At 41.8% G+C, this 25,121-nt stretch overlaps 1 protein-coding gene across 3 annotated transcripts in view; it reads left to right on the top strand.

The window, feature by feature from the left end:
* The window catches only part of EFHB (EF-hand domain family member B), a 50,835-nt gene extending 26,002 nt beyond the window's left edge, over window positions 1–24,833 (top strand). For all 3 annotated transcript variants that reach the window (XM_030550925.1, XM_030550926.1, XM_030550924.1), the window contains 4 exons: window positions 11,180–11,387; window positions 12,148–12,366; window positions 12,974–13,155; window positions 24,481–24,833. In XM_030550925.1, coding sequence (XP_030406785.1) covers window positions 11,180–11,387; window positions 12,148–12,366; window positions 12,974–13,155; window positions 24,481–24,642 — 771 coding nt within the window. In that variant the 3' untranslated portion in view covers window positions 24,643–24,833. The remainder of the gene's footprint in view (window positions 1–11,179; window positions 11,388–12,147; window positions 12,367–12,973; window positions 13,156–24,480) is intronic.
* Window positions 24,834–25,121: the final 288 nt, after the last annotated feature.

The following is a 25,121-nucleotide window of genomic DNA, read 5'->3' as shown; positions in this document are numbered from 1 at the left end:
GCCCAGGTTTCAGTGGCTTCTACCTTATCAGTTAGATAATTTGCATTAATACAGATGCTTTCTGGCTTGCTTTTGGATCCAAAGCTATCCACAGCTTAAAGATTCTTACCTTAAAAGGGACATAATTAACTTTACCAGAATTTTGATTGCTTTTTACTTTTAACTCCTGCTTTCAAACACTGAAAGAAAACATCACTACTCATAGTGCCCCTTAGAGCCTAATAAAATTTCAATTACATAGCACTGTATATATTTCTTTAGCTAATTCAGCTAAATTGTTCATAGCCAAATGATTGCAATCTAATAATTTCTTTGCCTGAATTTATTTACAAACATTTCACAGACACCAAGAACTTTCCTCTTTAGCATTTTACAAAGTTCAACTGCTGTTCCCTCCAGCAACTAGAGAGTTAACTTCTCACTCTCCCTTAAATCACTTGCTTGTCTCCCAGCGTCCTGGGTATTTGAAATCCCTATGCTTACACTTACTTACTCCTTTCTTCCATTACACCCTCAAAATTCTCCAACCTGTTTTGCAATCTCTCTGTCTGTTGTCTGCCCGCTTGGGCCCAATCCTGCTTTCCTTGCTGAACCGTCCCTTCCATGGGCACCAACTTGTTCCACTACCAGTTTAGCTAGGAGGGTGGGCTTCTCAACTAGCCCCCACCCCTCCTGGTCTCTTCCCTTAAACATTCTTACCCATAAGACTACCTGAGTCCTCCCTCGTGAGGCTTGCCACCTGGGCAGAAACACATGGCCCATTGGCATTTAGCTATTCAATTTCCTCTTGTGGCAAACACACTGCTGTTATGGCGTATGCTGAGCACAAATGGTTACATTTTGACAAGTCCCTGAAGGACCGGTACTTGCTTAGCCAGGGCTTCCTTTTCTACCTGGAAGTCCTATCTCAAGGCCTGCAACTTGCCCTGGGCATAGGTTTGAGTTGCTGCCTGGTTCATGATCTATGCTCTTAATTGCTCAATTCTAGTTATCAAGTACACATCTCTTCCCTTTTCTCCAACTTCTCTGTTGCCCAGTCCTGCTACAACTGGGGTAGATCCACCTGCCACCCTTCCCGGTCAACCAGAGTGGACAGAGGAATGCTAAACCCCTCTCCAATTCTCAGACTTACTGCGTCTGAGAGTGGGCACTCCTTTAATCATGCACTTCTTAACATATAACATCAACAATACCAAGCAAAGCAAGCATAAAAACAACAAGGGTAAAACAAATAGATGGTGTAAATTCTGCAGGTCTCCCCCCTTCTTAATTGCTCACCAAACTGTGACAAATTTCTGTTACCAATCTATCCCTTGTGTCAGGTGATCAGGCTGACACTGCAGGACGTTGGGGGAAGATAAAGAAAACACACCATATAACTGAATTTTAAAGCTTCATTAATAAAATAATAAAACAACAATGGAGAATGTTGGGAACGCTCCCACATCACTCAGGAAAAACATTAATGCCCCAAGCCCTATGCCATTTTCATACTCACACATGTCCAGACTGGCCATGTCTGTGTATAACGTTCAGAGAAGGGAGAGAGGTGGACGGGAGATTATCCTGTATACAGCTTGTCCAGAATTTCCAACATGCTTTCGCTCTTGGGAGGTCTGTTCTTTTACACCCTGGAATCTCCTGCGGCGTTTCTTTCTGAGATTCCAGTCCAGGTCGGCTGCCTGTGGCTTCTTTGGTGTCACCAAGCCACACTGGCTCCGGGGTCACAAAGGCACTCTGTTGGATCTCACTGGACAGTTAAGCTTTGCAAATGTAATCTCAGTTCTGTAACTTGTATTGCCTTTAGTTTGCCTCTGTCTATATTTTTTCACAGCCAGCTGGGGCCGAAAGCAGTTTTTCTTTGTACTTAGCATAATCTGCGTTGATTCTTGACCTTGAACGCAGAGCAACTTTCTCTTTATCTCTGGGCCAAGCTGAATTTCTAATTAACCCGTTCCTTTCCTCAATAGACAAATTGCTCACACTGTCAGAGGCTTTCTGGTGATTAAAAGCTCCTCTTAGATGTATGATCTTATTTAAATTGAAGGTACCTTCTAGTGGGCATTGTTTAGATGGATTTTCACGCGTGTAAAGATTCCAATACTCTAAATACCTGCAGGTTGTTGGACCATAATGTAAGTACATGAAATAAGATGGGGTACCCTTAGGGGGTGAGCTGGAATATTTAGACTGTCCCCCACCCATTTTCCACTTACACACACAGGGAGGGTGCCCTGTCCGCGCTAGCGGCACATAAACTAAGAATCTCTCCCTACAGGGTACTCACACAGGAGAGGCTAACGAGGATGGCCACGACCCTCCTATACCTCCTTTCAGCAAAGAGCGTCGGCTAGTCTCTGGGAGATGGCGCCGCTTACTCTGATTGCATCCAGTGAGATGATCAGACTGTCAGTAGCCCACACGGAAAAGGAAAGGGGAAGGGAAGAAGGGTACACACGCTCCTAGACCCAGGTAGCTTCCTCACCGGACGATGCCAGGCCGAGTCAGCCCACCGTGGGTTGGATCTTCTAAAGATCCACTAGTTACTGGGCTTGCGTTAGAGTAGTCCTGGTCACGAGCTTTCGCTTCACAGGGTACTCTGGGCATCTTCCGGTAACAGTCACTCACACTAGTGTACACACACACACACCAAGGCCTTATTTCCAAATACAACGATGCATCTGTACCTTATGTCCGGACCCAATACCATGAGGCGGTATAACAACCCCTCTTGAGGCGGTAAAAACCCCTCAGCACCGGTGCATCTCTAATGCATCTCACTATGCATTACCTAATGCATTACCTTATGCATTACCTTGTTGGCCAACCCAGCAGTTTCCCAGTACTGCTATAAACTAACCTTATTGGGGCTTTCCCCCAATACCACTCTGCATCTGATCTTGCTGCACAGTCAATAAGTTCAGATGGCGTGAGCCCAACGGACACAGACGTCCCCACAGACAGTCCTCCTCCGACACCCCAATAGAGATTTCAAAAAGTCTCTTACCTCTATTGTGGCGCCATGGAGTTCGAAGGGGAACGATCCGTAGCAGCTGCCCGTGGGTCCGTGGGCGTTGCCATCCCGGACGAGCCCCCAAATTGTCGGAGAAAAACTCAGTTCTCGCTTTTTGTTTGGGTGCAGCAAAATCAAATACTTTATATTAACTCCAGCAATTGCAATAGAGGGAGGGAGTGCCCTAGGACACTGGGTCACCCCAGTCCCGGACAGGTCTCTCAACAGGTAAACAATTACAGCAAGCATTTATACCTTTGTTACAGACAATAACAAGCAATAATACAGACAATAATGAGCAACAGCTGCATTTTGTTTATACATAGGCTATCCTGTTATCTTATTTGCCCCATGTTGAGCGCCAGTCTATGTATTTAATCATCAGTGCAAGGTCGTGATAACTTCTCACACAGTTCTTTCCTACTCGCCTCACACAATCCTCGCTTCTACAAATCTCACGTCATTAGGGTTACAATTAGCCTAACTCTTGCTAACAGACTGACATGCATTAAGATCCCCTACAAATCCTTGTCAATTCTTTCCCTTCTTCCACAGAGCTGAGGCCACAGCTCAGTGGACCCTAAGCAGAGGTGGCGGCTGAAATGCCTAAGGAACACATGAACAATTATAAAGCTTTTCAAACCAAGGCCAGAATCAGAATGGGGCTAACACCTGAACATGCCTGTCGGCGGTTCAGAGCCCTAACGTGGAAACCAAATGTGTCATTTACCAGACACGCCTACCACATTGGGAAAGAATTGGGATGCCTGGATATCAGGAGCAAGTGCTGAATCTCCGGAAGCTCTGTCCTTTATAATGCAAATGGAGCAGTTCTTAGAGGGTGTTCCTGAGGAAATAGAAAGGTACATCCTAGATGGGAAGCCCAAAACTGTAACCGAGGCAGGGGAGATTGGAGCCAAATGGGTGGAAGTGGCAGAAAAGAAAAAAACTACTAGAAATTGGAGCGAATATCACAGGGGGCAAACCAAAACTAAACCCTATCACTGGGGGCAACCCAAGGCCCCACCTACAACCCAGGGAAAGCCCCAGAAACCTTATTGTCCCTCCTCACCAGTCTCCAGCAACCCACCTCGCCCCAGTGACCAGTCAGCTGGGCGATGTTTTAAATGTAATGAACTGGGACATATAAAGGCCCACTGCCCCAAGAACCCCAACCGATTACAGTTCATTACACCACAATCACATCAAAGATCCCCAGGCCCAGATGCTTCTCAAATACCCTTGGAGCGAAGGGAAACCTTGAGAGTGGGCAGAAAGAAGGTTATCGCGTGGAGGGACACTGGGGCACAAGTGTCAGCTATCCACCAATCCTTAGTGGATCCCCAGTTCATCAACCCAGAGGCCCAAGTGACAATTCACCCGTTCATGTCAAAATCTTTAAACTTGCCTACAGCTGAGTTGCCTGTCCAGTACAAAGGCTGGTCTGGACTGTGGACTTTTGCAGTCTATGACAATTATCCTATCCCCATGCTGCTGGGGGAAGACTTGGCCAACCATATGAAGCTAACCAAGAGGGTGGGAATGGTCACAGGCAGCCAGGCCAAGCTAGCTTCCACCCCCATCCCTGTTCCTGAGCTGTCCATCAGGGCCCCGTCTCTGTTACCAGAGACCCAGACAGAGGTGGTGGAACCGGATCTTCTACCCATGAATGCTACAGCCGTAGTGAATCCAGTCCCAAAACCGCAACTGGCAAAGCAACCAGCACCAGAACAGTTGCCAGCACTGACTCCAGCGCTTGCAAACCCATCTAAAACTCCAAAGCCAGAGGGCACCAGCAGGCCTGAACTGGCAGAAGCAGCAGACAACCCTACCCAAGAGGCTCAGCCAGAGCCTGAAATATCACATAGTGCACCAGCGGAAAGCGGTTCACCATCAACGAAAACAACCCCATCACCTACATCGCTTCCAGAGGGACAAGCCCAAGTCCACAGTCTAAAGAGGACCAACGAGTGGGAAAGCCCCTAGACCAAGTCAAAGCCCCTCTCCAGCCAATCCTCATAATTGAAATCCCATTTCAGTGAGTAGCTGTGGATATTCTGGGTCCTTTCCCAAAAAAGACCCCCAGAGGAAAGCAGTACATACTGACTTTCATGGATTTTGCTACCCGAAGGCCGGAAGCAGTAGCTCTAAGCAACACCAGGGCTAAAAGTGCCAGGCCTTAGCAGACATTTTTGCCAGGGTAGGTTGGCCCTCAGACATCCTTACAGATTCGGGAACTAATTTCCTTGGAGGGACAATGAAAAACCTGTGGGAAGCTCATGGGGTGAATCACTTGTTTGCCACCCCTTACCTCCATCAAACCAATGGCCTGGTGGAGAGATTTAATGGAACTTTGGGGGCCATGATACGTAAATTCATCAATGAACACTCCAATGATTGGGACCTAGTGTTGCAGCAGTTGTTTTTTGCCTACAGGGCTGTACCACATCCCAGTTTAGGGTTTTCACCATTTGAACTTGTGTATGGCCACGAGGTTAAGGGGCCATTACAGTTGGTGAAGCAGCAATGGGAGGGGTTTATGCCTTCTCCAGGAATTAACTTTCTAGACTTCGTAAGCAACCTACAAAGCACCCACTGACACTCTTTAGCCCTTGCTAAAGAAACCCTAAAGGATGCTCAGGAAGAGCAAATACCTGGTATGATAAACATACCAGAGAGCATTTCTTCAAAGTAGGGGACCAGGTTCTGGTCTTAAAGACGCTACAGACCCATAAAATGGAAGCGTCATGGGAAGGGCCATTCACAGTCCAAGAGTGCCTGGGAGCTGTTAACTATCTCGTAGCATTCCCCACCTCAACCCTAAAGCCTAAAGTGTACCATGTTAATTCTCTAAAGCCCTTTTATTCCAGAGAATTAAAGGTTTGTCAGTTTACAGCCCAGGGAGGAGATGACACTGAGTGGCCTGACGGTGTCTACTATGAAGGAAAAAGTGACGGTGGTGTGGAAGAGGTGAACCTCTCTGCAACCCTGAGACGTCTGCAGCGGCAACAGATCAAGGAGCTGTGCACTAGCTTTGCACCAATATTTTCACCCACCCCAGCATGGACTGAACGGGCATACCACTCCATTGACACAGGTAATGCTCACCCAATTAGAACCCCACCCTACCGAGTGTCTCCTCATGCCCAAGCTGCTATAGAATGGAAGATCCAAAACATGTTACAGATGGGTATAATCCTCCCCTCTAACAGTGCATGGGCATCTCCCGTGGTTGTAGTTCCCAAACCAGATGGGGAAATACGCTTTTGCATGGACTACCATAAGATAAATGCTGTAACTCGTCCCGACAACTATCCAGTGCCACGCACCAATGAGCTACTGGAGAAATTGGGACGTGCCCAGTTCATCTCTACATTAGACTTAACCAAGGGGTACTGGCAAGTACCGCTAGATTAACCCTCCAAAGAAAGGTCAGCCTTCATCACCTGTGCAGGGGTGTATGAATTTAATGTGCTTCCTTTTGGGCTGTGAAATGCACCCGCCATCTTCAAAAGACTTGTAGATGATCTCCTAGCAGGATTGGGAGAATCTGCACTTGCCTACTTGGATGATGTGGCCATTTTTTCTGATTCATGGGCAGAACACATGGAGCACCTGGAAAAAGTCTTCGAGCGCATCAGGCAGGCAGGACTAACTGTTAAGGCTTAAAAGTGTCAAATAGGCCAAAACAGAGTGGCTTACCTTGGACACCAGGTGGGTCGAGGAACTATAAACCCACTACAGGCCAAAGTGAATTCTATCCAAAAGTGGCCTATACCCAAGTCGAAAAAACAGGTCCAATCATTCTTAGGCTTGGCCGGATATTACAGGTGATTTGTACCACACTACAGCCAAGTCGCTGCCCCACTGACAGACCTGACCAGAAAGACACAGCCAAATGCAGTTAAGTGGACTGATAAGTGTCAGAAGGCCTTTAACCAGCTTAAGCTGACACTCATGTCTGACCCTGTGCTAAGGGCCCCAGACTTTGATAAACCATTCCTAGTAACCACAGATGCATCTGAGCGTGGTGTAGGAGCAGTTTTAATGCAGGAAGGACTGGATCAAGAATTTCATCCTGTCATGTTTCTCAACAAGAAACTGTCTGAAAGGGAAAGCCACTGGTCAATCAGTGAAAAAGAATGCTACGCCATTGTGTATGCCCTGGTAAAGCTACGCCCATATGTTTGGGGACGGCGTTTCCAGGTACAAACCGACCATGCTGCACTAAAGTAGCTTCATTCTGCCAAGGGAAACAACAAAAAACTTCTTTGATGGAGTTTAGCTCTCCAAGATTTTGATTTTGAAATTCAACACATTTCAGGAGCTTCTAACAAAGTAGTTGATGCACTCTCCTGTGAAAGTTTCCCAGAGTTGACTAGTTAAATTGTCCTTAAAATGTTAAAGATCTTGTAGTTTTACATAATTAGTAGTATATGTAAAGGTGCATGTGTTTTATTAATCTGTTTATTCTAAAGTTTTAGGAAGAATTCACCGCCAGTGTGGTTCCACATTGTCTGAGATTTGGGAGGTGTGTCATAAACAGATAGCTAAGGGTTAATGCCTCTTTTACCTGTAAAGGGTTAAGAAGTTCACCTAGCCTAGCTGACACCTGACCAGAGGAACCAATGGGGGAACAAGATGTTTCAAAAGGAAGGAGGGAAGTTTCCTTTGTTTAGTCAGTTTTCAGTTTCAGCCAGAGTGAAAAAGATTAAGGAACCAGCCTCTTATCAGAGTAGTAAGTTTTAGAAAGGGATAAATAGGTTTATGTTTAGTTTCTTTGTAACTTGCCTTGGTACCATTAAGGGAATTATCAAATTTGGGTATTCTTGTGTGTTTTAAGATTTTTGCCCAGGGGAACATCCTCTGTGTTTTGAATCTGTTGTCTGTGAGAGTAGCTGGTATGCTAATCTCTCCCAGAGGGTTTTCTTTTACCTTTCTTTTCTTTAATTAAAAGCATTTTTCTTAATATCTGCTTGATTTTTTTCCTTGTTTTTAGATCCAAGGGGATTGGATCTGGACTCACCAGGAATTGATGGGGAAAAGGAGGGGGGATGGTTAAATTCTCCCTGTGTTAAGATCCAAGGGGTTGGATTGGTGTTCACCAGGGACTTGGTAAGGAAGTCTCTCAAGGCTGCCCAGGGAGGGGAAGGTTTTTGGGGGAAAAAGGGTGTTCCAGACACTGAGAAGTCTGGATGGTGGCAGCAAGACCGGATCTAAGCTGGTAGTTAAGCTTAGAGCTTCTCATGGAGGTCCCCCACATCTGTACCCCAAAGTTCAGAGTGGGGAAGGAACTTTGACAACTTAGATTTACCAGGCCAGCATAAAACAGCTGCTTTTTTACCTCACTTCTTACTCAGAAATCCAAACAACACAGTTCTCTTGAAGTGATCCAGCCTCAGGCCTCCATCGGGGTACCTAAATCAAATAAGATGCAGATTCCTGAAAATCTTATTTCATCATATAAAAGAAAAGGTTTTACCAATCCCAAAGGATCGAACACACTACCTCCCAGGTTACTGAATGTTTCAGATCTTACACAAATACACGCGACAGCCAATTCTTATTAACTAAACTAATATTTATTAAAAAACAAAAGAGAGAGAGAGAGTATGGTTAAAAGATCATTATACATACAGGCATGCGTTCAATTCATTGAGGTTCAGATTCATAGCAGAGATGGTGAGCTTTGTAGTTGCGAAGAGTTCTTTCAGAAATAATTTATAGGTTATAGTCCAATGTCCAAATATCATATTCAGGGCATACCAGCATAGCTGGGACCTCAGTCTTGCAACCTAAACTCCCCCCCGATGAAGTTTAAGCAGATCTGAGATGACAGAATAAGGACCCAAGGATCTTTTATACAATTTTATGTTCTTTGACAAGTTAGAGTTCCTTCGGGAACAAAAGGAAATTAGGATGACTTGGAAGGAGGTCCATCACCGGTACTTAGCTATACGAATTAACATAAGGCAATTTGCTTGTTCCTTCACCATTCATAGTACATTTCAAAGAGAGATGAATATAGAGATATCCCATATTTACAATTAATTTAAATGCTGGGATGTTCTTTTGATCTCTGAACTATCAGAATACACCATAAACAGGGACTGTTGATTTCATTGTTGATCCTGCTCATATATATTTCAATACACAAAAACAATCATTATCTCCCCACATGTCTTCTGAGGGTTATTTATTTTGCAAGATGTTTAACCCTTTCTAGCCATGTGTCACACTCTGTCTCAACTAAGGAAACCAGCCTTCCAGCAACCACTTTCCCAAACTACCATCTGCCAGCACACCTGACTACTGCAACAACCATTCACAACTAATAGTGTTGGTAGGGGCAGAGTAGTTTGGTGAATGGGTGTGTGCAGAAAGGAGAGCTGTATAATATTGTAGAATTCGAACAAAATTTGTAGAGTGGTGCAGGTGGCAGAACTAGGGTGGGGCAGGAGGGGCTAGCTCCCCTGTAATGGAAATATTATGATGGCTCTGCTGGTGTGTAAATTTGTGCATGCCAGGTGGTGGGGAGTGGAGGTAAGAACAGGACTAGTGGGCCTGGGTTTGGGCCAAGGAGTAAAGAGCAGGATCCGGAGGGATGGAACAGGCACTGGAGAAAGTAGGAATCTCCAAGACTCTTCTTTCCAGCCTGGAGCTGGCTGGTCTTGCACCAAGTCTCAGTACCTCCCCTTTCTGCCCCTCCCATCTTTCCATCTCCTGCACCCCCAATTATAGTTTGCCTCTACCCCCACTGGAGTAACTCTAAAATCATAGGATCTATGATATTTTCTGAAGCTATGATTTTCTCCACTTCCTGATGTCAAGGCTCTTTGCTGAAAGGAATTGCTATGCATATTTCACTGACACAACTGCAGTTCCCCTATATCCAAATTATCACAACATCCTGAAAACAGCTCCACTCCTTGCCTGAGCCACTAGGCTGTTTGTAACTGGAAGGTTTTACTGGAAACCGTGACATGACTGGAAACCATGGACATATTCAGAAGCAATTTCTCAACCACATAAATATTTTAATATATTTTTTTCAAGCTTAGCTAAGTGACTAGCTACATGCCAGATTTGAAATTTTGTTGTTCCATTGTTTTTAAACTATCAGCAAGCAAAGGAAATCAGTGAGCAGAAGTAATCTTAACTTTTTTTAAGCTATAAAAGTATATTCTTGACAGTCTTTCAAATTTCAAAAGTGTTTGAATGATTTTCCTCAGACTTTTCTTCAAATTTTACTTCTTCAGAGACCAAGCTTGAAAAATTTTAGGTCCAAGAGAAAAAAACATGGGAGTTATATTGGAATTCCCTGTGGAACCTTAACTATAGTGTTCACTCTGGATTGACACCTTATTTGAAAAGAAGTCTTATCTTTGCCTCAGCATTTACTCTCATCTTGTTACACTACACAGTTACATTGACATTAGCTCTTAATTACAAGTTACCTTATTATCTAAGTAAAAAGTTATTTCATTGATGCTTGTGAATTCAGGTTGTGAGTTCCCAAACTGCTGTGGATTTTTGGATTCTGTCTTTGGGAATGATGTGGATAAATTGGAGATAATTGAGAGGAAAAGAACAAAAATGATAAAAGGCTTAGGAAACCTGACCTATAAAGACAGATTAAAAAAACTTGGCATGTGTAGTCTCAGGAAAAGAAGACTGAGGGGGACCTGATGACAGTCTTTAAATATGTTAAGGGCTGTTATAAAGAGGATGTTGATTGATTGTTTTCCATGTCCACTGGTAGGACAAGAAGTAATGGACTTAATCTTCAGCAAGCGAGATTTAAGTTAGTTATTAGGAAAAAACTAACTTTGAGGGTAGTTAAGTGCTGGCATAGGTTTCCAAGGGAGGTTGTGGAATCCTCATCACTGGAGATTTTTAAGAACAGGTTGGACAAACACTTCTCTTGGATGGTCTAGGTTTTTATCAGTTCTATCTCAGCACAGGGGGCTCAACTTGATCACCTCTTGTGGTCCCTCCCCAATGATACATGTCTATGATTCCAAGATTCTGCAATTTGAATATTCTTAAATGATATGATTGGCTACATATTTATGACCTATTGTCTGTATCCAGACCATGGGCCATAGTTTGAACACCCGTTATTCAGTATTTGTGATGATAACTGTTGTGTGTTATTTGTCACAGAACGGTGATGGGAAGATAGACAAAGAAGAACTGAGGAAGTCTTGTTTTCAGCTAAATCTCGATCTAGATGAGGAACTGTTGGATGCTTTATTTGTTTACTGTGATTTGGATAAAGATGGTCTGATTGACTATCTGGAGTTTGTAAATTTTCTTAACTGGAAAGACAAAATGTCTGTTGAAGAATTTGAAAAAAACATAATTACAAAAGGTATGTGATTTAGTACTAGAAAGCACTTATGGTATAAGGCCCTCGCAGAACACATATTGCACAGAGGCATAGAAGTTGGAAGCCCATGCAAATGCATGAGAGAACAAATAATATGTGACAAATGTGTAGTCATGTTGCTTAATGCTCTGTTGGATGGTGCTCAGAAACTATGATGATAAATGCAGTATAAGAACCTCTACAGAAGAAAATAGTTCCATAACCACCACTGCCTCATTGTGCTGTAACAAGGTAAATTGCAATAACTGAATTTTAATCTGCCAGACATGAGAAGTAACACTTTTTTCTTCTTTTTTCATATATGTGCACTTTACCATTTAAGCGAGTTGCACCAAAGATCTCTCTCTCTCTCTTTGCAATCTGGAGAAATCCTTGGAGAAAGTTTTGTTTTTATTTTTCCTTGAAGTGATCCAGTGGAGATTGTAAAAGTTCAGGGATTCTGGTTTTATCATAAGTACTTTTTAAAGTTGGGTTAATATTAGAGCCTATCAGGTGCAAATCTCAGTCAGAACAGTAGGGATTTTTCTTTTGTGAAGAGTTTATTTTGCTATGCAAATGTATCCCATAAAGCAGGAGAGATTAAAAATCTCTCAGAACCATTTGAAAATGTGTAATCTATATATTAAATCTTTTTTACTCAATAATAATGTAGGTTTAAGTCACTGTTTTTACTTCTAAAAATATTTACTATGTTGTGTGCCTCTAATAATTTTGGCTATTTTATAACCTTCACATTTTATAGGGAAAAAGCCAGATGGTTCTGAGCCTTCTCTACCTGAAGATGCAGAAATCAAAATAAACAATGGATCACTCTTAAAAGATGAAGATCTTGTACCAAAGGAACCTGGAACCTCAGAAAAGACACCAAAAACTCTTACAAGACCAACAGATCGTGTATTTGCTGATTATCGCACAACTTCTTCTCAGTACAATGCAACTATAGGAGGTCTCCCTGCAACTTGTAAGTACAGTGAATGCTAGTGAAGACAAAATCAGAAGCAATTTTAGAAAGTATTGGCAAATGTGCTAATTACATAGAATAGCTCACTACCTAAATCTAATTTATCCAACAGTATTAAACCAAATTTGATTCATATGCTTAAGATTAAGGTTTGGAGGTACATTTAGGATAAGAACCCAAAAGTTTGGATGTTAATCAAAACTCTTTGGTCTAGAAATTATACTGGAAGTCTCAGGAGAACCAGTTTTTTAATGATATTTCTAATAAAATCCTGTTTTTGGCTTGGTTGGAAATAAAGCAACAATAGCCTTCCTTACAGTATTTAAATATTTATGCTTCTGGTTGTAGCTGAAACCATGAAGTGTAGGCGCAAGTAAAAACGGGTGGGAGGAAAATTAAATAATCTATTTTTTAAAACCCCATTAAAAAAAGATTTGACTTGAGTTTCAAGTAGAATTTCAGGTCAGTTCTTATTTTATCCAAAGTAGTTCACCCGTCCCTAGTTTTGGGGAATACTGTATGACACAACTGCTATTTCTGTGTGAGCTACTGCTGCAAGCATAGTTCTTTTATTTATTTATGTTATGTATTGATTATTTTTCCACAGGTTACCCATTATATGGCATTCCAACCATTCGTTCAGACATTCCTGCCCCTCGTATTCGCCGTATCAGTGACAGAACTAATTATGGTGATGAAGCCAATGCTTATGCATTATTATGTCCATCTGTCTTCAGCCAGAAAGGAGTGTATGAAAAAGATATTTTTAAGACAAGACCAAAGGCAGAGGTACTGTACCTTGCTTCTGAAGATTTTCTCTAGATACCTCTGGTACACCTGCAGAATGGGTCTCGGAGGTTATGTGGTCAAGCAGATAGGGCACCTCACTGAAAGTCAAAAGACCTGGGTTAAATTCTCAGATTTATGATTGACTTATTTTGTAATTTGGTGAGTCATGTTACCTTTTTGTACCTCAGGTTTGCTATCTGTAAAATGGGGTTAATTATGATTTGTAAAGCACTGAGATCTGTGGATGAAATATTTGGCATTTTACAAGTGCCCAATATTAATATTCACAGACAGAAAATTAGGTTAAATTGATATTTTTATTAACAGTACATACCAATAATTTAAGGATGAAAAAATCATAAGAATGTTTTAATTATTACAAAAACAAGCATTATGAACCCAGAAAATTCAGAACCTAAAGTTAATCTGAAGAGATCCAAACATGTGAAGGCAAAGAAATTCACTGCTAAAGCACCCATTTCATAGATTCCAAGGCCAGAAGGGTCAATTGTGATCATCTGGTCCAGGGGTAGGCAACCTATGGCCAAAGGCTGCATGCGAGCTGATTTTCAGTGGCACTCTCACTGCCCAGGTCCTGGCCACCGGTCCGAGGTCCTCTGCATTTTAATTTAATTTTAAATGAAACTTCTTAAACATTTTAAAAACCTTATTTATTTTACATGCAACAATAGTTTAGTTATATATTATAGACTTATAGAAAAAGACCTTCTAAAAATGTCAAAATGTATTACTGGCATGTGAAACCTTTAAATCAGAGTGAATAAATGAAGACTCGGCACACCACTTCTGAAAGGTTGCTGACCCCTGATCTAGTCTGACCCCATGTGTAACATGGGCTACAGAACTTCCTAAAAATTATTCCTAGAGCATATATTTTAGAAAAACCATCCAGTCTTGATTTCAAAAATTTCGGTGATGGAGAATCCACTGTGATCCTTGGGAAAGTGTTCCAATGATTAATTACTCTGACTGTTAAAAATGTACACCTTACTTCCAGTCTGAATTTGTCTAGCTTCAACTTCCAGCCATTGGATCGTGTTATGCCTTTCTCTGCTAGACTGAAGAGCCCATTATTAAATATTTGTTCCCCATTTAAATATTTGTAGATTACAATCAAGTCACCCCTTAACCTTCTCTTTGTTAAGCTAAATAGATGGAACTCCTTGATTCTATCGCTGTAACACAGCATTTTACATTACATTTACATTCTTTCATGTTTGATGAGTTACATAGTTACAGAGGTTTACAATGCAAACACTAGGTATAACCTTATAACATGAGGTTCAGATATTGTAAGTGAGATTACTCTATGCAGCATCCTACAAGCATTTCACAAAGCCTAAACACTAAACACATTCTTATAAACATAACCTCTATTTTAACAATATTAACACATAGGTGAGCCAGACTGTTTTCTAGCTATGTATTGGCCAATGTTCTGTTGAGGCCGAGGGGCCTTGGCATGAGCTGGTGCCTGGTCTGCCAGAGTCACACTGGCCATGAAGGAAAATGGACTCAGATTGTCCAGTCAACTCTTCAGATTCACCCTGCAGCTGGATAAAGGTGTAAACTCTTCTGCTACCGATCATGGTGCTTCTATCTGCAGCTGCCAGAACAAAAAATCTAGCTCAAAGAGGGGTTATAGGGGAAAAAGGGAGAAGAGGAAGCAGAGGTTGGGAGAGAATCAACTATGTGGCAGATTCACTTGGGTTCCATTAGTGGTGCTGAGGTCACATGGGGGTGGGAAGTCTGCCTGGCCATGATGAACCTGGAGCCAGCCAACATATCTCCCAAAATGGGTAGAACTGGATCACTCCAACACAAGTCAGATGAAGCTGTAGTGTGTATGTGTGATGTTTCCCTCTGCTGTTATCTGGACCAGTGATCTACTAGGCCTCTCCAATCCTTGATTCTGGGAGCCAGCCTTACCCTGCTATGCTGTGAGAACCCCCACTCTTGGGCTGTTCACGCACAGCCTCTGGCATGTAAGCTGCTCCCAGCTACTTGCAAGCAAATGACACTAGCCAATATCTCCAGTCCCAAACACAACCCTAGGAACCTCCATCTTGCAGTGTCCAGTTATGCCTGCTGGATGCTGCAAGCTTATTTAAGTTCATCAATTTAACAAAGAAATTGATATGTACCGGGCTTGTTCTCTCAAGAGGAGTCTCTGACACACTGCAAACCAAATGCACTGCTTCAGGTAGAATAAACAAACAGATTGATTAACTATAGAGGTAAATTTTAAGTGATTATAAGTCAAAGACCAAGTCAGATTTGGTCAAATGAAATAAAAGCAAAACGCATTCTAAGTGTCCTTAGATGCTTCTCACCACAGACTGGCTAGTTACTTTTCAGTCAGGCTCTCCCCTTTGATCAGCATTTCAGTCGCTTGGTGGTGGTGTCTGTAGATGAAGGTGGAAGAGAGAGAGCATGGCAAAATGTCTCTCCCTTTTATCACGTCCTTTCTTGCCTCCTGGCTTTGCACCCTCTTTCCCACCAGTCAGGTGAGCATTACCTCATCACAGTCCCAAACTGCCCAAAGGAAGGGGGTGACTCAGTTGAGGGTCTAATACATTCTTTTGTTGCTACATAAGCCAGTGTCCATTGTTCCTGTGAGGCTGGGCTGGGTTTGTCCCATCCATGCCCTGACGAGGTGTGAACTGCCTCTCTGTTCTTGGAGAATTTTTGCACAGGCTTGCTTTAAGCCACGAGGATACGTTTTCATCCTCATAATTATATACATGAAATTACTACTGCCATGGTATAATTCCCCACTCTGAACCTTAGCGTCCAAAAGATGGGGTACCAGCATGAATTCCTCTAAGCTCAATTACCAGCTCAGTACTTGTAGCGCTGCCACCAACCAGGAATTCCAGTGCCTGGTACACTCTGGTCCCCCCAAAACCTTGCCCGGGGACCCCCAAGACCCAGACCCTCTGGATCTTAACACAAGGAAAGTAAACCCTTTCCCTCACCGTTGCCTCTCCCAGGCTTCCCCTCCCTGGGTTACCCTGGAAGATCACTGTGATTCAAACTCCTTGAATCTTAAAACAGAGAGGAAAATTCACCTTCCCCCCTCCTTCTCAATCACCCTCCCAGACTCTCCCTGAAAGAGAAAGTGATCCTAACACAGAGAGAAATTAACCTTTCTCTCCCCATTCCCTCCTTTCTCCCCACCAATTCCCTGGTGAATCCAGACCCCGTCCCCTAGGGTCTCACACCAGAAAAAAAAACCAATCAGGTTCTTAAACAAGAAAAGCTTTTAATTAAAGAGAGAAAAACAGTAAAAATTATCTTTGTAAATTTAAGATGGAATATGTTACAGGGTCTTTCAGCTATAGACACTGGGAATACCCTCCCAGCCTAAGTATTCAAGTACAAATTAAAATCCTTTCAGCAAAATACAAATTTGAACTCCTTCCAGCCAAATACACATTTGCAAATAAAAAAACCAAACATAAGCTTAATTCACCTTATCTACCTAGTACTCACTATTCTGGACATATAAGAGACTGTATCAAAGAGATTGGAGAGAAACCTAGTTGCACGTCTGGTCGCTCTCAGAACCCAGAGAGAACAACAACCAAATTCTAACAGCACACACAAAAACCTCCCTCCCTCAAGATTTGAAAGTATCCTGTCCCTTGATTGGTCCTCTGGTCAGGTGACAGCCAGGCTCACTGATCTTGTTAACCCTTTACAGGCAAAAGAGATATGAAGTACTTCTGTTCTATTAACTCTTACTTATCTGTTTATGACAATTACCTATAACCTTACTATAACATTACTGTAACAATTACTACAACATCACTATAACAACCATGCTCCGTGTATTATGAGCCTTCCGAAGACACCCAACATAGCACACTTTGCACTGGATACCACGCAATCATTTTATAAAGATGAACATGGGGGTACTGGGTGTTCACCCGAGGTACAGAGCATCACGGTATTGTTTTGTGGCTTGTTGGAGCAGATACCTTATGAAATGCTGGACTGTGGTGTTGATAACATTGTAAGTGGTGTAAATATGGCAAAGAATATTGGAAATTTTAACTTTTTTATTTTCACACTTCCTGGTTTTCAGTTAGCGGGCTGGGTTGTGATACAACCTTAGCTGTCACCAAACAGTTTTTGTTCACATTATTATACACAGAAGTTCAGTCTCTGAGTGATATTTCAGTTTTAGACTCATTTTCACAAGTAGTAGTTTTTTAAATAATAACAGTGGGCAAAACTCAGGAAAGACATACAAATATACTGATGCTTTTCTAAACCTCCAGAACTTTTGAAGTGTTCTCACTTCACCGAACACATCCATAGCATTTACCTTATTCCTTTCCTCCCTCCCCCATTGTGATCCCCAAAGTTTCCCTCTACTTTTCAGGGTACTGCAATAAAGGTGCAATACTGTTAATCCAGATTTAATTTATTATGTCTCTGGGAGTCCCTTTAAGGTTGTTGCCCTTTTCACCTGAATGTAATTTATACAAAAGCATTTTTATAGTGCAATTATAGAATGATAGTTCTACTCTGACTGGCTCTACTCTTTTAGCTGATTTTAGACAGAAATATGGCAGGATTTCTTCCTTGAAGTTGTGAGCTTTGATTGCTGATGCACTTGCTCCCATTACACAAATACTGCTCTCAAATGCTTACCCCTTTTACATCTCATTTGAGCATATGTCATTGCTATAACAGAAGAAAAATCAGCATGTCAAGTACTTTGTTACCTTGGCATCCTATTATATAAATTATAAGAACTTTATCACATTTATATCATCCTAAAACATTTGTCAAATGACAAATACCCTAATTACACTGGCACCTAAGTTTACTTCAGGTAGTTTTATGGTTTTGCTAGATGTCACCATGTCATAAACAGATAGTTAAGGGTTAATGTCTCTTTTACCTGTAAAGGGTTAAGAAGCTCAATAAACCTGGCTGACACCTGACCAGAGGACCAATAGGGGGACAAGATACTTTCAAATCTTGGTGGAGGGAAGTCTTTTGTTTGTGCTCTTTGTTTTGAGGGTTTTTCGCTCTTGGGACTAAGAGGACCAGACATCAATCCAGGCTCTCCAAATCTTTCTGAACCAGTCTCTCGTGTTTCAAAATTGTAAGTAACAGTCAGACAAGGAGGATTAGTTTTATTTTTGTTTTCTCAACTTGTAAATGTTCCTTTTTTTTTTTGCTGAGAGGATTTTACCTCTGTTTGCTGTAACTTTGAACCTAAGGCTAGAGGGGGTTCTTCTGGGTTATATGAATCTAATTACCCTGTAAAGTATTTTCCATCCTGATTTTACAGAGATGATTTTTTACTTTTCTTTCTTTAATTAAAAGCTTTCTTTTTAAGAAACTGATTGATTGATTTTCCTTGTTTTAAGATCCAAGGGGATTGGATCTGGACTCACCAGGGATTGGTGGGGGGAAAGAAGAGAGGATGGTTAATTTCTCCTTGTTTTAAGATCCAAGGGGTTTGGATCTGTGTTCACCAGGGAATTGGTGAAGTCCCTCAAGGCAACCCAGGGAGGGGAAAGTTTTGGGGGGACAGAAAGTGCTCCAGACACTGGAATTCTGGATGGTGGCAGTGTACCAGATCTAAGCTAGTAATTAAGCTTAGAAGTGTCCATGCAGGTCCCCAGACCTGTACCCTAAAGTTCAGAGTGGGGAAGGAACCTTGACACACCCATTACTCACTGAGGGCCAAATTCCAAACTTTTTTGCAAAGCCCACGTTAATAGGCAGTCTCTGTGAGTGATGGGGGGACAGTTTCCCCCAGGCATGGAACACTGGCATAGTTGGTGCTGTCGTCCATGGGTGCAATAACGTCTGCACTGCTGCACTCCTTCCCTCTTGTGGAGGTTTAAATCAGATTATCCACATAGTCATAGATCTAGTGGCCTGGCCCCATCCCAAATCTCCCTGTCTGTGCTGCTGTGGAGAAAGATGTCACAGAATGGTGCAGTGGTTTTGTACAGGGGTTGCACAATTCTCATATCTAGAACTTCAGGCCATGTCTACACTGCAATTGAACACGTGCAGCTGGCCTGTGTCAGCTGATTCGTATTCGTGGGGCTTGGTCTAAGAGGCTGCTTATTTGCAGTGTGGACATTTGGGCTTGGGCTGGAGCACAAGCTTTGGGACTCTTCCCCAATGTGGGCTCCCAGAGACCGGGCTTCAGCCCAAACCTAAACGTCTACACCACAATTAAATAGCTCCCTAGCCCAAGCCCTGCAAACCCAAGTCAGCTGACACAGGTCAGCTGCGGGTGTTTAACTGCAGTGTAGACATATCCTTAGAGGCCCCCGCCCCCACATTATAATAGAATTGAGGCAGTTCAGCTGTGTTTTGGGTCTCTTGCACCTGCAGAGGAATGGGGCAGGAACTGGTTGTGATAGGATATGTTGTATGTGTTTTATAAAACCAAATGCTTGAATAGGCTAGTTATTTTTGAAAATATATTAATATATGTCAGCATTTTTAATGAATTCCTCACATTTAATATAAAGGGTATGAAGGAACAGACATTTTTTAAATTACATTTTTGTCCTGGCAATGAGAAATGAGAGAAAATCATTAATTCTGGTAGGACTCCCATCCCTCTCTTACACACACACTTAAACATCTCAGTGTGAAAATCTAATTTATCAATTACTTGTGTATCTTCCATTATTCATTCTATAATATCTGGTACGGTTTCACTGTTTTATTACTGAATACTACTTTTTTTGTATTTTCTAATGCCAGCAATGTTACAAATTAAGAGCTGATTTTATTACTTTAAACAGATGCTTATTAAAGTTCTAAGATAATACTAACTCAAAACATAAAATCCAAATCTAAAATTAAAAAAGGGGACTCGACAACCTCCTTCCCTCCCTTGTTCATTTTATTATATAAAGTATTCAGTCATGCTTGAAAGTGCACTTGGAGCGTAGTTAGGTATTTTACAGTAAGGTATACTGCTAATTAGAGGCCTCAGATATAAAAGATGACTTGTCAGAATTGCTCAGAATGACTTGCACATGAGCGTATTACATTTTATAACCTGTCTGAAGCAGGAAATCCATGTGCACAGAATATAGCTAACAGCAAATAGAATTTATTCTTCACTGATAAGCCCATTATACTTAGCATGCATTAGACAAAACCGTTCTCTGAAGTTATAATGTGGTCTGAAATGTCAAACTCCATTATAGACTATCCAGTTTATGCAGAACATAGTAGACAGCAATAGTGTTAAATCATCCTGTACTCATGCAGTGCATTGCATATTTCAATAATTCTGTTTAATTTTTAATTTATTTTGATATTGAGAATTGATTTTTCTCAAACATGCAATGGTTAATGAAATTATAATTTAAAAACCTGGGACTGTATCATGCCATCTGTTTTTGAGCAAAAAGCCCTATTGAAATCAATGAGGAATTTGCCTAACAGTCAGTTACACAATATGACCCTCAATTCCAGCCTTCATTACAAGAAATCAAAGCGGCCACAGGATTACTAACCATAAAACAGCATGGGTTAAGACTATACTGAAAAATTGTTCTCACTACGCCCCAATTCAAAAAAGCATTCCTATTCAGGAAAGCTCTTAAGCACATTTTTAACTTTATTGTACACATTGGGACATAAGCATGTGCTTTAGTGCTGTCCTGGATCAGAGCCTGTTCCAGTGCCCTTTGAAGTTAATAAGAGTCTTTTCACTGGGCTACAAATCAGGCCCTTAGAGTGAATGAGTTTATTTTGACTGGCAAATAACATGACATTCACTTATTCAATATCAACTTGACCATCATAGTAAAGGGTAGGTGAGCAGATATTGTGCCTGCGATGGTTTTCAAGATGGGAAGATGTCACAGGGTGACACTGGCTCTTTAAGAGTGAGCAGGGCCAATGCACTATGACCATTGGTTCAGCTGACCCCTGTTGAGCTTTTAAAGAGGGCATCTGGGCTTAGAGAGATCTAGTGAGGGAGTAGCTGGGTGAGTCAGGCTGACTGCCAATCAGGAAAGGGGAAGAGTAGCCTGGGGCTGTCACTGTTTGCTCCCTGGGAATATGAATTTCTGGAGAGTTAGGGCTGCCAGAATCTCCTGGGTTGGGAGGCAGGGAAACAGGAGAAAGAAGATGGCCGGAGTCCCCTGAGAGGGGAGGCAGAATGAACCTGAGAACTAAAGGGGGGGAAATCACTGGGAGCTATAGCCCAGGGTGAGTTGAGGAATTGTGTTTTTGTTAATTTAACCTAACTTTGGTCAATAAAACTGCATAAAAGAGACTAGGGGTGTGGCAGTGAGTCCTTCACATGCTGGGGAAAAGCCCTGCCTTGTTACACATGTTGGAGAATGCCAGCAATTTGAATGGGCCCTGATACAACGAGAGAGTGAGGCCAAGCCTGAGTGGTTGTTTTTTTTTAAAGGAAGAGGGAAAAGAGGGAGCCAAAAGCCCACAAGGCAGTGTCACAGGGTAATACTTTGACCTTTAAAAGGGGGCACCTGAGCTGAAAGAGAAGGGAGGAGAGCCTCGATGAGAGGTGAGGGGAAGCCTTGATGGTGAGCTGAGAGCTAGTCAGGAAAGAGGCAGAGAGGGCTCTCACTGCCTCCTCCTTGGGAATAGGGAGCCTGCCTGGGAGAACTAGGACTACCAGAGTCCCTGGGACAGGAAGCAGAAGTCCCTGAGAAGTAAAAAAGGAAAATTTCTTGTGAACTACATCCCAGGGTGAGTTGAGGAATTGTGTTTTTGTTGATTTGACCTAAGTTTAGACAATAAACATGCGTAAAAGAGACTGTGAATGTGGTAGTTGAGTCAGATAAACTGACCCTTGATGATTTGTGAATTTGTCAGGTGAGTATTTTTATATCTGTTCGTATATTTTTTCACATTTAATTTTTATAATTTTTTATACTATGCCTTTTGAAAATGAAATGCTCAGGCTACATAATGACCCAGTATAGAGGTACGTGTGGTAGTTTTAAACTGGGTTAATGGGGCTCAGAATGTTTTATAATCCCTATGGGGGTGTTGATAAAAGTGTCCTAGAACAGTATACTTAAATGGCATTGTAGTATTGTTTTTAGTGTAGGAAGCTATGAATGTTAAAGGTTAAAGATTTATCAGGACAAAACTTGTTCATCTTTATCCCATGAGTCATCCCATTGACGTCTATGAGATTGTAAGAAAAATAAGATTGTCTGTTTTTATGAATTGGGGTGCAATTAAAAGTATAAATATTGTGGACATACAATTAATGAATTATTTAATATTCATTTAGGATTACATACGAACTATGAGCTGGATATTTAGCTAGTGTAAGTTGGAATTGAGTCATTAGTGTTGATGGAGCTACAGGGGTTTACTTTGCTTAGTATCTGGTGCTATGGATTTATAAAATCCTTTCATTTGTAAGTGACCCAGTGAATTGGAGGAGGTTGGCAATGCGGATCCAGCTGTGTTTTAGAGTTAACGTGGCAGATGTGAATTAATAATATGGCAGCTGTTTATCGAGAAATTCAGTGGTATAAGCACCAAAGTAGTTGAGTTACTGTGCGCCATGCTGCAGCTTCATGATTGACTAAAATGTCCAATTCTTGAGTGACAGTCCTTGCCACATATAGTGCTGGTATAAGGCGCAGGGCCAGAGGACGAACCCAGCAAATGACTAGCATTTGAGGCCTGCTGTGCTTTCCCTTTTACCTCTCTGCAGCCACTTTGACTGCCTCGTGCAACGCAGCCCTTCAGTGTGGCCTGTTGCTAGCTGCATCTTCCTAGCTTGCAGCATCCATGTTGAGAATTTAAGTCCCTCTTGTAAATGTCCTTAATAATGAGCCTAGGTTGGCCCAATGGCCTTGGAGGATTCACAAGTTCTCCATACATGAGATCATTTGGAATGCATCTATCATTCTTCCAGTGCAGATGACCAAGCCGATGGAGACATCTATGTTTGAGAGTTGTCATTAGACTTGGAAATTTTGCTTTCTCAAGGATGTTGGTGTCAGAAACTTGGTTTCCCATTTGATATTTAGAACATGGCAAAAACAGCAGGTATCAAAGGTATTTAGCCTTATTTTATGACTGCTGTAGGTAGTCTCCAAATCTCCAAATCTGTCTGGTGGATCTTGGCATTCAGTGTTAGTTTCCTGTTATCTCACACATGCTTGGTTAGTTGACCTAATGTGGTGGCTGCCTTTTTTATGGAAGAATTAAGCTTCTTATCTAGAGATAAGTTATCTGATACAATTGATCCTAGATAGCAGAGCTTGTGCTCGGTTTCTAGCACAATGTTAGCTATTGAAATTTGTGGTGCAGTCAACACACCTTGTGCCATAAATCATTGTCTTTGTTAGTCCAAATTCATCACAAGCTAGTACAAAAGTTGGGTGGTTGACCCCTAAACCGGAAACTCCACCACTCATTAAATGGTAGAGAGTATACCAAAAAGCCACTGGAATGAACAATATCCATAAAGAAGTAACTCTGTCTGGTGCAGCTGCCTTCCAGCCAGTTCTTGGCTGAACAAAGATTAGGGGAGAAATCCCTGAATTAATAGTAAAGATCAGAAAAAATCACATGACACAAATATGCACAAAATAAAATATACTAAAATAAACACAAGCAGTGAAAAAGAACAAATGTATATGGAATGGCAATATTCCACCCACAGTCTGCTGTACCTGTTAGGCAAGTATTACACCACCACAGCTTGATGTAATCTGTTACGCAGAGTAAATATGTATGTGACAAACTTAAACGAAGGGCTTGAGCCTCAGTTCCATTACATTGGTGTAAAATCAATCTTGGTGTAAATTGGGGTAGCTTCGTTGAAATCAACCTTGCTATGCTGATGTACACAACCTGAGGATCTGGCTCATAGCATTTTCACGACGTGTTTTCCTTGTTAAATGTAGAGTTTAATATAATATTTATGTTGACAAATGTAAAGAATAAAAGATAATGGATTAGTAGCATGGTTTTATTAGGCTTCTTTGGAAACCTTAACCTATAAATTTCCTGAACTCTGTGTGCTTGCTTTCTGAACCTTTAAATTGCATTAACCTAGTGTATACATTTAGAGCTAAATCTTGCAGCCCTTAGCCCTTTCTTAGATAAAACTGACATTAACTTTAATTGGAGTTGGCTTGCTTAAACACTCCAGGATTTGGCCTGTAGTCTTCATTAATGGCGAAATTCACTCCTAGACAACTTAAGATTCTTCATGTAAATAATGGATGCAAGATCAGCCCCTATATTAATTAAAGTAAATGCTGACCAAAATTAATTCCATCACATATTACTTTACAGATTGCACGAATTCTCCGTAACATCGGAGTGAGCATTTCAGATCAAAACTTTGAAGAAATATGGAAGCAGGCCTGCATGAAAAATCACAGAGGAGAGGTCTGTATAGAATCCATCAGAAATATACTGGATGAGATACAAGCATCACGCACAAAATGCAGTTGAGGATTTCTATTCTTTGTGGTATTTTATTTAAAATAAAATTTGCCATAACTTTGGTCTTGACTAGAACAAATGATTAAATGTATTGTGTTTACAGAATTAGAATCCAATCTATAGTCCTTCTGTAAGGACTGTGTGGGAGACAGCATATATATGAATCTGTTCTTATCCCCCATTAAAGTCTGGGAATTGGGCCACTGATTGGGCGTGCCTGCGGGCGGTCCACCAAAGCCGCGGGACCTGCGGACCGTGGGACCAGCAGACCCTCTTCAGGCATGCCTGCGGGAGGTTCACCGGAGCCCCCTGTCGCCCTCCCGGCGACCTGCAGAGCGGCCCCAGCAGCATGATGCCGTGTTTGGGGCAGCGAAATGTCTAGAGCCGCCCCTGGATACTAGAAACTAGTATTTGATATATGCGATCTGGAAAAATGGATGAACATTCAGATGCAAAATTTATAGATCACACAAAATTATATAGGTTAG

The sequence above is a fragment of the Gopherus evgoodei genome, chromosome 2 (assembly GCF_007399415.2).
Source record: "Gopherus evgoodei ecotype Sinaloan lineage chromosome 2, rGopEvg1_v1.p, whole genome shotgun sequence".
Lineage (NCBI taxonomy): Eukaryota > Metazoa > Chordata > Testudines > Testudinidae > Gopherus > Gopherus evgoodei.
Note: the sequence above shows the minus strand (reverse complement) of the source record. Positions and strands in the feature narration are given on the sequence as shown.